The sequence below is a fragment of the Vipera ursinii genome (genome assembly GCF_947247035.1).
Source record: "Vipera ursinii genome assembly, chromosome: 3".
Taxonomy (NCBI): Eukaryota; Metazoa; Chordata; class Lepidosauria; order Squamata; family Viperidae; genus Vipera; species Vipera ursinii.
In genome coordinates, this window is record NC_139516.1 from 79,591,016 (window position 1) to 79,604,162 (window position 13,147).

Consider the following 13,147-nt stretch of genomic DNA (forward strand, 5'->3'; position numbering starts at 1 on the left):
AATCTGTATTGGTCATCACTTAAAATAGAAGCACTTAATCAAGCAATTTACTTACAGGCATTCCAGGTTTCCCAGGCTGACCACTTGATCCTTTTTTTCCAATAGGACCCTAGAAATTTCAAAATATTTATTAGCTCACAAACTATAAAACCTAACAATCAGCTAGGATTCTGAATTTTTCCACCACACCTTTTATTATTTATTTATAAAATGTACAGGCCACTCATCTTACCTCAAGGTAACTCTGGGTGGCATACAGTCATAAAAAATAAAAGTATATCAATTAAAAACATAAGCAAGTAATAAAAAACCAGAACACCACAGGCCAATTAAAAGATGGGGAGGGCGGGACCAGGTTGGGGGGGGGTGGGATTCATTGTTAATCAATCAACCATGTCCACAGTGATACACCCCCATTGGGGCCCCAAGCTAGCTGGCAGAGCCAGGTTTTTTGGCTGCTCCAGAAATTCACGCAGGCCAACCTCACATCAGGGGACAAGATGTTCCTCAGGGCAGGTGCAATGGCAGAAAAGGCCCTTCTCCTGGATACCACCAGTTGGAATAATTTAGCTGATAGGGTTCGCAACATGCCTTTTTTGCCAGCATGGGTGGGGACAGCCAATCCCATTGGGATCCAAGTAGTCTGGATCCATACCATGAAGGGCTTTAAAGGTGATTATCAACACGTGAATTGCATCTGGAAGCAGACTGGCAATCAATGCAGTTTGCGAAGCTGTGGTGTTATGTGGGATGAATAGGACCTCAATGACTGAATGCATTCTTAGCATTTAGAGATTATGAGCTGACTGCATATTCTGTAAGATGTTTGTCCATTTACCATAAATGTAAACATTTTGTGGTTTGACTGTAGCTCTACAAAGCTATTGAGATATGCACTTTAATAAAATGTGCTTTGCTTTCAATCTCAGATTGTCACATATCTTCAGAACGCACTGACTGAAAAAGTTGGTTTAAAGTGGGAATTTGAGAGTACAATTGGAATCTTGACAGAAAGCTCTTATAATTTAAAGTCATTATTATGACTTAAAAATAAATCTGTGACAAAGTATATTGATGTACTATTTAGAAATCAATTGCTTATGTTTATTTGTAATTTGTCCAATAAATCAGAGATGAATTATGCCACAATGCATATTTTCTTTCCAAATAGGTTCAAATGGGCTTTTACTGTAGCTATGATTCAGAGAACGGCAATGCCTTGTAAGATTTCAAATAATATTCCCCACGTGCTACATGATTGTTCTTCAAGCGTACTTAAGTTTTAAAAACCTTGTTAAGGGTTAAGGCAGAGAGCAGCCATTGTAAAAAAAAAGTAAACTAAAAGATCTGCTTAGGAATCAGAATTTTATTTTGTGGTACTTTGCCCTCTGTAGATCTGGCTTCTAGTAGATTCTATCAAGTAGATTTCCTTCTTTTTAAGAGCACAAATTATCCAGGAAAACAAGAAAGCTGCTACCTTCATTATCCACTCCGAATATTCCAAATGTGAAACTAGACAAGAAATTATCCAGAGCTACTGCTATTGTTCATTCTGAGCAGGCTTATCCTTGGGCAACAAATAGGAAATGTGATGCTGTCATTAAGTTTTAAATTGCCTCTCATAGAGGGAGGTTTAGATATGGATCATATCCAACCTTCTGGATAATTCCTATTTGGAATATTTTTGGTTTTATTACAAAAGAGGCAGGTACAACGATAAATCTCTATGTGGTGCTACTGAAGTGATGTGTTTTATTATTTATAGTTGTTTTATTTGCATTATCTTTTTCCATGTTATTTTTTTTCATTCTGTTTTACTGCTTTGCCCTGCTGTAACTTTTATATCTAAGCTAAATTTCTTCCTCCTTTTATTTATTCTTCCATCCTTCCACTTCGCTTTTGTTCTTGCTTTAGCTGCACTGGAATACCGTCACCTGCTGATCTGTATCAACACTGGTTTGGTCTTCTTTGACTCCACTACCCCTCTCCTTTGCACTGTGATGGCGCAATGGTTAGAATGCAGTATTGCAGGCCAATTCTGCTGACTGCCAGCAGTTCGGCAGTTCAAGTCTCACCAGCTCAAGGTTGACTCAGTCTTCCATTCTTCCAAGGTGAGTAAAATGAAGAGCCAGATTGTTGGGGGCTGACTCTGTAAACCGCTTAGAAAGGGCTGTGAAGTCTAAGTGCTATTGCTATACACCCCATTCCTAGGCAGTTCCTTCCTAGATGGCTTTTGCTGGCTCTAAATCGGGTATAACTGATGTTGGTGTTTAGGCTGGGGTAGTTTGAAAGCAGGGATGGAGGCAAGGGGCATCTGTTCTGTTCATCCAGTTACAGGGATTCATGGAGGTAACTTGGATACATGGGGAAAGAGCCTTGGTGGAGCAGTGGGCTAATGCCTCCTTAAGTAACACCAGCTGCCTGCAATTAGTGCAGGTTTGCATCCCACCATGCTCAAGGTTGACTCAGCCTTCCATCCTTCCCAGGTAGGTAAAATGAGGACCCAGATTGTTGGTGTCAATAAGCTGACTTTGTAATAATGCCGCTTGGGGTGTGTGTGAAAGCCCTAATAAGCAGGCATATACATAGAATGAAGGCTACTGCTAAGCTTGTAAGCCGCCCTGAGTCTTCGGAGAAGGGCGGGATATAAATGGAATTAAAATTAAAAAAAATAAATAAATGAATATATGCGAGTCACGAGAACTTTATGCAAATGATGCCAGAACTCATTCTTGTCATTCTGACATAATCGTGGCTTATTATGGATGTAACCGCACCCAGTAGCTTCAGCAATACTCTTTATATCACCCCAGCAGACTTACAAAATAGCAACTATGGCCAAAACAAAATGTTTCTGGACTTTAAAAGCACTGAATGACTTCGTTTTGAATGTTTTCCCTAAAAAGTTTCCCACTTTCTACTTACTCGAGATCCTCTTTCTCCTTTTAGTCCTTGCTCTCCCTGTTCGCCTGGTTCACCCTTTGGGAAAACAGTAATGTAGATAATGTTTGTATGATATCAAAACTGAGAATAAATGAAGTTTTTGTACATGTTATTTTGAAAAAAAAATGCACAATTACAATGTACTGTACTAGAGACTTACGGGTGGCCCTTGTTGTCCAATAGCACCTCTAAGTCCTGGGAGTCCGGGGTGACCCTAGAAACAAAAGAACCTATTCTTGAAGAAGGAAGTTTCCATTTCTTTCAAAAGTGTAAATTCTAAAATGCTAAGTCATGATTTAATTAACTGATGTTACTATGGTGTAGGGAAGGAAGCAGCATCTCATTTCAGATATATCTATGTTGGAAGAGGAGGGAGGCAGAAGTAAACCAAAGGCAAACAATGCCATTCAAAGTGGGTGTTATTACAAATACAAATATATTCTTTAAAATCTTGTATGCCATTTTGCTTGTTGATAAGTCTAAAATCTACTCTTCTAGATCAGGGGTCCCTAACCCTGGGTCTGTGGACCGGTATGGCATGCCAGCAACCGGTCCACACAATCAAAGCCCCATCCATGGGATTCAGGCAGCACACAAAAGCCACACACTCTCCGTTCCCTGGAAAAAAAAAACCTTTCTCCACGGAACCGGTCCGTGGTGCCCAAAAGGTTGGGGACCTCTGTTCTAGATGCCTTGTGATATCTGCAAGGTCTTGCTGCTTTTATTAAATGGATGGAGCCCACTTTGCGGCATATGCTCTCCCCTCTTTTACTGTGAGGGTGATGTGAACTCCAGGCCTTTTTGTAATCCAGGTTCTGTAGGACGCTAACATGAATATGATATTGGCTATCAAAAGAAGAACAAAGAAGCTTTAAGTTTATTTACTTCCCAGGGTCCCAAATCTTTTTATTTAGTTTCCAAGTGTTCATTTTGATAAATTGATCCTGAATTCTGTTTAGGGTTTAGTTTTTATGTACGATTATTTTTTTAAAATAATCAATGGTGGTCCTGGATATATTTTTAAGAGGTATTCAAATAAGTGTAAGACGGAGTCATGTTGCGGTAAGTTCGCTACAAGTAACATGCATATAGATACCAAAATAGGTTTTACCATGTAACCTATGTCACCAGGTTCTCCTCTCTCTCCCCGTTCACCAGTAGGACCCTAGAGAAATAACCATAAAGAATCCAGACTGTTTAAAATTTCATTTGAAATAGTTACTGCGGTTTGGTTTTTTTTTTGTTTTTACAAAATAGCATATCTCTGGGGGGGAAAGGAAAGAAAAACAAGATGTTAGCAAATTCCAAAACACTGCAAAGCATCACTGAAATTTAATTTGTTATTAGTTCTACAGAGCTGAAAGAATATGTAACCACAGGAGTTAAAGTGCTGTCTAAAAATGCTTAGCTTTTGAATCATTCTTGCTCAAACTTAAACATTTCAAACTGAAAATTAGATTTTACACTAGGGGCTAGAGAGTTTAAGGAAATGAGCACTCCTAATAATTTGGATTTATGTAGAACATTAAATCAACTAAAGTGAGCCACATTATTTCACACGATATATTCCCACTGTCTTAACATCCTTATATGCAGCGTAATATTAAGGTAAAGGTAAAGGTTCCCCCGCACATGCATGCTAGTCGTTTCCAACTCTAGGGGCCGGTACTCATCTCCGTTTCAAAGCCGAAGAGCCAGCGCTTGTCCGAGGACGTCTCCGTGGTCATGTGGCCGGCATGACTGGACGCCAAAGGCGCACGGAATGCTGTTACCTTCCCACCGTAGCGGTCCCTATTTTTCTACTTGCATTTTTATGTGCTTTCGAACTGCTAGGTTGGCAGAAGCTGGGACGAGTAACAGGCGCTCACTCTGTTACGCGGCACTCGGGATTCGACCTGCCAAACTGCCGACCTTCTGATCAACAAGCTCAGCATCCTAATCCAGAGCCACCACGTAATATTATCTGCATACAAATGGGTGGCCAGAGCCTTTAATGGATTAGTTAAATCCATCCATGCATTTACTAGTTCCTTTATCAGTCAGATAGCTCCTATCTCCTCAAGTGTGTTCCTTTATTATTTGTAGTGCAGATCAACACAGTGCATAACTAATATTGCTACTAACCTCTAACCCACAGTCTAAGAACCACGGGCTGTATCAATAGGATGCGGTGCACATGCAACCATGCACATGCATATTTTAAAAGAAATTGCATCTGTTTATACAATGTTGACTGTAATTTTCTGGCTAAAGAAAGACCTACTGGTTCACCTAGGGGCCCAGGTGGTCCTAGCATTGAGCTGTCTTCCCCAGGGTAACCCTACAAAGAAAATAAAACCAATTGTTTATTGCTCATGAAATCTATTTTTTTTGTAAAATACATAAATTATACATACTTTCCTTCTTTAGCATATCTGTGTCACATACATAAAGGTAAAGGTAAAGGTTCCCCCGCACATGCGTGCTAGTCGTTTCCGACTCTAGGGGCCGGTGCTCATCTCCGTTTCAAAGCCGAAGAGCCAGCGCTTGTCCAAGGACGTCTCCGTGGTCATGTGGCCGGCATGACTAGACGCCAAAGGCGCATGGAACGCTGTTACCTTCCCACCGCAGTGGTCCCTATTTTTCTACTTGCATTTTTACGTGCTTTCGAACTGCTAGGTTCAAAAGCACGTAAAAACTAACACAAAATATTGTTCAGTTTATATAATGGATTGAGTTTGTGACAGCAGTCTGAAAAATAATGCTTTCATAACTCTTTTTTTAAAGAACTATGAAGTAACACATTCAGTTACCTGCAATACAATTATATGTGTCTTTATTTGAAAGTAAAACCCATTAATATTGATGAAACTTACTCTCAATAGCATAGAATATACATGTTCTAATTTTTAAATTTTTAAAATAATTTTTAAAATTCTTTGATATAGAAAAGACCTATTTATGATATTAATAAAAAAGTTACAGCTGTTTTTTATCATTGATTAAATGTATTTTGTAAAGTCATAATTGTTTTCTACAACAGATAAAAACATTTTCAGCAACAGTTGCTTTAGTTAGCTAAATGCTAGCTTTGAGTCTGCAATACTAAATCTTTGTAAGCAGAAAAATCAGGCTTTTGGTTGAGAATTCCATATGTTTTCCAAGTAAAGCTACGTTATCATTAATGTCAATGTGAGAAGGTAAATTTATAGGTACACCCTTTCAAAAAGCCACATTCTTTGAAGTTATATGTTCTCTTTTAATGTGGACATTTTATCAAAGATCCACAGAAATTTATGAAGTTTTTAAAAAGGTAGGAGTTCCATACGCAACTTGGAAATACTATGCCAGCAAGCAGGGTGACCGAAATTTGCAGAAGACAAACAATCTGGAATGGAAACACCAGGATCAATTTTAAAAGATTTGGGCCTTTAAAACTAAATTATTCGGACCAGAGTATCTGAAGATTACTGGGAACAATATGAAAGATAGTTCCCAGTAATCAAATTTAGAAACCGTATGAACTGGTAATTGAAGCAGATGTCAGGATGATAGGTATTACAAAATTTGTCACAAATTCTTACTCTACAAAATTCTCTGCCTTTCAGAGAATTCTTAAGACAATTTTTATTTTAATTTATATGTTATTGTTGTTGCTCTTCATTCATAGGAGCTCTTCATTTCAAGGAGGAAGTTATGTAAAGTGTGTGAAGTTTTTTACTTTACTTTAATCCCATTTATATCCCGCCCTTCTCCGAAGACTCAGGGCGGTTTACACTCTAAGCACAAATCAATTTGCTTAGCAATAGCCTTCATTCTATGTATATGCCTGCTTATTAGGGCTTTCACACACACACCCCAAGCGGCATTATTACAAAGTCAGCTTATTGCCCCCAACAATCTGGGTCCTCATTTTACCTACCTCGGAAGGATGGAAGGCTGAGTCAACCTTGAGCCTGGTGGGATGCGAACCTGCACTAATTGTAGGCAGCTGGTGTTACTTAAGGAGGCATTAGCCCACTGCTACACCAAGGCTCTTTATATCATGTATCTAATGGAATTTTCTAAATACTACCTTGTGAGCGCAATATGGTCTAAAAGATAAGTGAACTGTTATAAGGTACTATGTTTCTGATTTATAGAGCCAGTTTGATGTAGTGGTTAAGGCATTAGGCTAGAAACCGAGAAACCTTGAGTTCTAGTCCTGCCTTGGGCATGGAGCCAGATAGGTGACCTTGCGCCAGTCACTTTCTCTCAGAAAAGGAGTCAATGGCAAATCATTTCTGAAAAATCCTGCAGGGACTTGTCCAGTCTCTGACAAATAATCAACAATCTATTCAACCTGCAATTGTACACCTTGCTAAGACTCCACTAGGTTTGCATGGACAGTAGCTACTCAGCATATAAAGTGATAGCTTTAGACTTCCAGTGCTATGATATCTGCTGTAGTAGATGATTAAATGATTAAATTTATCAATTTCTTCAGTTTATGTTTTTAATGAAATGAGAAAAATTAAAGCTCATGCAACATGCAGACAAAATCTGTGAACTTTCATGGTTGCTAGCCAGCAGAAATTTGTCAATAAATACAATAATTTCATCTCCTTACTTTCTCTCCTTTGGGTCCTGGAGGGCCAAGTGCTCCTGGCGGACCTTGGTGACCCTAAGAAAAATATGTGTCATGCAATATCTGCAGTTAAAAAAAACACAAGTAACATAGAGTGATAAAAAAAATCATGCTTTGTATAATCAGAGTCACCTTGTGGTGAGATAGGAGGCAAATAAATTTAATAGATAAAATAAATCTACCGGGACAGATTTTGTCAAGGCTGATGGAAATTGAGCAATTGGCATAAAATTACTGATGTTTAATTGTTATATTTATCTATTTACTTATCCAATTTATATAGCCACCTATCTCACCAAACAAGCTGTCAAGGTTCTGACAGACAGAGACAAATAAAGCAAAACCCCGAGGCTTGCAAATTCCTCAAAGAACATGTTTATTAGTTACAAAATATCAGCACATCCAAAGTAAAACCAAGTCTGATGCTGATAACGGTTTTAAAAAATCTAAACATTTCTGAGAAATATTCTGAAAAATTGTACAATCTATGATTTCCACAGCTGTTTTCAAATGGATACAGTTATAACTGTAGAAAGCCAAAGATGCTTTTAAAAAGTAATGGCCATATTAAAAAATATGGAATCAATAAACAATAGCCAATTGCTGGCCATCAACACATCGTAATCAACCTACAAGAAGGTACCACATAAATACGACTCACAGAATAACCCAAAGCATATATTGCAATAGAAAGAAGTTCCCTGAAGATGGGCTCCAGCACAAGTCCGAAAACGTGGAAGTCTAGTCCCGCTGACAGACCCAGATTGGACCTTGCGACATTATCCTGGGACAAGTATATTTGCTTTCATTCATTACATAACAATCATAAAATTAATGGATAGGCCCATGAAAAACATTTCAGAAATGTATCATACCCTATAACCTGGAATTCCTGGTTTTCCTGCTGATCCCATTGCTCCTAAATGTCCCTGTACAAGGAGAAGTAGCAATTAACAGATTTTAATACTGTAATAATTTCATTAGCCAAGCTATCAGTTCACATAGTACTTCTAATTGGAAATATTCACAAAGCATGGAAATAGAGAGAGTTAAGCAAATTACCTACTGCAATTAATACATTTGAAATAAGCTTAATTCTGGTTAAAACCATAAGAATACTTTTTAAAAAAGTAATACAAAACAGACTTGTAATATGGTAAATAAATATAACTGAGTCAAATTATAAAAAATACAAGGTGGAAATCTGATTGATCTTGTCTCTTAAAAAGTGCATAAAATAATGTAAACATATAAAAAAATGTGCTATAGAACACAAACATTCAATTTCCGGATACAACATTTCAGATATAAACAATGCTGATATATAACCATAAATGAAGCACATGTAATAAAGTAGCCCAGTAAAATATATGTCTGCCTTTAAATATGTCATTTCAGTGTACCTGTGAAAAATAATTCTGATATGACATGACCATAACGGAACCTTCCCATTATGATCATGACTGTCATAAAGCAGGTCAATACGTGACCAACCTGATTTTATTATCTTTTTCTTTGTAGCAGGCATTAAGCGAATCACCACAGTCCTTAAATCCACAGTGATTAAGTGAATATTGTGGCTATTAAGTGAACCCATATTTTCTATGGGGTATGAAAATTGGAAGTAAATGCTGCTTCTCGGCAAAAACATACCGGTAACAGTACAGATTTTGAAAATAGCTTCTATATAATAATATGAGAACTGTTACTTAAAAATAAGTGACTCAACATTCTCACTCCTTTTGTCTACATATCATAAAAGGTGATTGACAGGGTTAACCTGTTAACTCTGTATGATGATTTATTATGGATGCTGTGAATTTTAGACAATTCACAAATCCAGACAAACCAATCAGCTTTAAATAGGCTCTTCACCTGCATCAAAGTTCATATAAAACTACAGAGGATTAAATTAATACTATACCAACCACTGGTCCTCTAGTTCCTCTTGAACCCTTTGGTCCAATTTCCCCAAGCTTGCCAGGTTCACCCATAGCTCCGATTTCTCCTGGGAAACCATGTTGACCCTTTTCCCCCTATTTGGGCGGAGAATAAAACATTACACCAATTGAAAATCACATTGGAAAGCCAATATAGGTACTGTATAGATAGTTGCTATGAATCCAGCAAGTGGGACATCACATGACTGGTTTGCTCAATGACTGCAATCTTGGCACTTAAGGTTGTGGGTGATCTTGTGGGTTATTGTTGTGATTCAGAGTCAGCCTGTGGGATCGGCAGTTGGGTCGGATGACTCAGAGGAGGAGGGGGGTGTTGAAGAGCTTGCTGAGGGGGTTGGAGAGCTTGCTGATGAGAGCCCCCAACCAGGCCCCTCCCACCTGGTCACGACGGAGACCCAGCTGTGTGAGCCTGACAGCGTGGATGAAGATGACCCACAGCTGGCCCTGTTCAAGGACGCCCGACGCAGGAGGCAGTCAATCAGGAGTAAACAGAGGAAGGCAATGGGGCACCTCGGAAGGAGGCAGAGAGAAGCCACGCCCTGAACTGTATAAAAGGGGAATGCGTGGGAGGGCTGGTTTGCTGAAGGCAACCGCTTGAATAGTTCCTGTTTCATAGCTCCTGTTTCATGGTTCGTGTCTTGTTTTGCTCTGTTTTATGTTAATAAATTTGGCAGGCTTGGTTCCAGCCTCTTGCCGTTTGTAAAGGGGTTGTCCCTGCCTTTTCTGCAGGGCCGGTAGCAGGCTGGTACAGAACAGTTATTAAGTGCACAGAGAACCAGGTAAAGAGTGTTGGGTGCCTTAAGGCGGTGGGGTAGGCCCTGGGAGGCATGATGCAAGCCGTGCACAAGTGTTTCCACTCAGAAACTGAAAATCCTTCATGTGCAAGCAGGCAGGCAAGATTTCAGCTCTGTGCAAGCAAGCAAGAAGATTTCAGCTCCACACAAGCAGGCAAGGAGCTGAAAACCTTCAGCAGGAAGTTCTTTCCTCCAATTCCCAGAGATGAGAAGGAGTGTTCTTGGCAGCAGCAACAGAGCTTACACTCTTCCTTATCAACTTCCTATTGACTTTCTATGGAAGCCAGCAGAGAAGACTACAAATGATGAATGATGTTAGCCACGTTGACAACACGATTGCAAGGTGCTTGACTAGTCATAATCGAGAACAGGTTTTCAAGCATCCAGATCACAATCACTTGGTCAGTGGGGGTGGGTGGGTATTGATGCAATGTTTTGCAATGATCAGAAGTGCTTTGATGACCCTTTATGAGGCCATCGTTAATTTTCAACTGTTGTTAAAAGAACAGCATAAGTCAAGTACTATCTGTAATAACAAAAAATATTTGTTATTCTATTCTTAAAATTGAGCAATGGGGTGGCCTAGTGGTGAAGACGCCTGCCTCCCACTCAGAAGGTTGAGAGTTCAAACCTAGGTAGTAGCAGATAGTTTTCTTTCAGGGTGCAAAGAGAAAATATCTGCTGTGCACTCCATGTAGGCATCAGGAAGGGCATCTGGCCAGTAAATGCTCAGCTCCATTCACATGCTTCAAATTAAGGGATTACAGGGTTGTAAAACAGAAAAAAAATCTATTCTTAAAACTAGGACTTTTTTCTTTTTACAATCCTGTAATCCCTTAATTATTCCCTTAAGGGTAGAATTGGAGCAACAGTATGGAGCTGAGTGTTTACTGATCGGATGTCTTTCCTGATGCCTACCTGGAATTCTTAGAAGGATCTCTGCACCCTGAAAGAGAAGCCTCCGCCACTACCTAAAATTGAATTCTCAACCTTTGGAATGGGAGGTGAGTGTCTTCACCACTAGGCCACCAAGCCACTCTATTATTAAAAAGAGTAGTATTTTATTAATATTGAATCCTTAATGAAAAATAATTTTGTTTTCTGTCCAAATTCAAGATAAAAAAGGAAGACCACTTACCTTTTTTCCTGAACGACCCCTTTGACCTGGACTTCCTTGAGTTCCCTCAGGACCCTACAAGTAGTTAACATAAAGAGAGATAAATCTGGATCCACATTTGTAGATTTAAAGATGAAGAGTTATAAATTCTACTCACCTGGTCTTGTCAGGTTTTCCATGAATAACTTTATCCAGCAGTTTTGTGTATATATTAAATAGGAGTGGTGAGAGTGTTGAGTCTTGAAACACCCCCCCCCAACAAAAGAGGTATTTCCCCCACCTACACAAACTGGAAGGAGTCTCAGAAAAAAGGCAACAACCACTGCAGGACAGCGCTGCCCATTCCAAGCACCCAATGCCAGTCTAGAAGGTTATCATGGTCGATGGTATCAAAAGCTAATGAGAGATCTTAGAAAGGCAGGAATGGATGCATCAACCTTCTCTTAAGTCTTTCAGAATTGTCGATAAGTGCAAAAATGCAGTATCAGTATATTAACTCAACTAGAATCCTGACTGGAAAGGGTCCAGAAAATCCCCTTCCTTTCCGGGCTGCCAGAAACTGTCCACTTACCATTTTCTTCATGTTCCTGGGCTGTAAAGGACTAGGTGAGGGAAAACCGTATGAATCTGAAAACATGGAGCTATTACTCATTCAGCTGAGTGGTTTGCTGGATTTGGGAGATATCATTTATCTGAATGGGGCAACTCTTGTTCTAATAGATCAGGTTCATACCTTGGGAGGCCTCCAAGACGCTGGTGTGAGAGAAGCTTATCTTTTACCGATAAGTCAAATGCGTCCATGGCTAAAACAAAGAGACCTAGTCTTGGTGATTGAGCCACTTTTGGTGGAGTTCCCTTGAAGATAATTTGGAAAGTAGAATCGGTGGTGAGCGGTGCTTCAGAAAGTGTTGCATCATCTCTGTATTGAAAGTTTTCTAGGCTCAGTTTTCTAGGCTCAACCCACTTACTGTGGGTTATAAAGTCCTATGCAACTCTGTCCAAATTATTTGCAGTAGCACCAATTCCACTCAGTTCACCTTTGCCCCCACCTTTACTATCTAGTGCTGAAGCAGTGCTGGAAAGGTTTAGAAACATTTCTTTTTATCCTGACTGTTTAGATGCCTTTTCAAAGCTGGAGTTTTAGTTATTTTTATTCTGACTGATTATTTATAGTTGGGTAGATGAAGAATATTTTTAAACCCATGCGCACACATGTACACAGATACCAGATTGATTTACTTATCTTTCCCACTGAAACAATACAAAGTAGTCTTTGAAGCAGCAGATGGCTATTGTCTTTCTGCATTTCCAAGAATCCAACAAAACTGATCTTCCTCAATGCCAAACAATTACGCCTAAAACTGGATCCATACTTCCTGGATAAATATATTTATAATTGCCTGCCCTTTCCCAACCATACGGCAGGGAACATAGTAAAAGAAGCACCAAAAATCTCATATTTTGTCTATGGGATTTTTTAAAGCTACGTTGATGATTTTACAATAACATGCAATTCAAACTGTATTCCATTTCTCACCCACACTACCAGATTTTCATGACCATACCTAATTTTGTATCAGATAGAAACTGATGACTGCCATGTTACAAAAAACAAATACTGCAGCAAACAATAATAATAAAAAATGTTAATGTCTGCATTAGAGTTGATAGTTGCTTCGCAAGAAAACTCTGCTATTGAGCTTCCTTGCTACAATAAATAAATAAA

General features: G+C 39.1%; 1 protein-coding gene across 1 annotated transcript in view; it reads right to left on the minus strand.

Annotated features, from left to right (window-relative positions):
* COL24A1 (collagen type XXIV alpha 1 chain) overlaps positions 1-13,147 on the minus strand; it is a gene marked incomplete at its 5' end in the record, with an annotated part of 158,077 nt that overhangs the window by 27,690 nt on the left and 117,240 nt on the right. Inside the window, 9 exons of the mRNA XM_083360473.1 lie at positions 56-109; positions 2,926-2,979; positions 3,104-3,157; positions 4,055-4,108; positions 5,207-5,263; positions 7,532-7,585; positions 8,425-8,478; positions 9,478-9,585; positions 11,443-11,496. Of these exons, the coding sequence (XP_083216599.1) occupies positions 56-109; positions 2,926-2,979; positions 3,104-3,157; positions 4,055-4,108; positions 5,207-5,263; positions 7,532-7,585; positions 8,425-8,478; positions 9,478-9,585; positions 11,443-11,496 (543 nt within the window). The remainder of the gene's footprint in view (positions 1-55; positions 110-2,925; positions 2,980-3,103; positions 3,158-4,054; positions 4,109-5,206; positions 5,264-7,531; positions 7,586-8,424; positions 8,479-9,477; positions 9,586-11,442; positions 11,497-13,147) is intronic.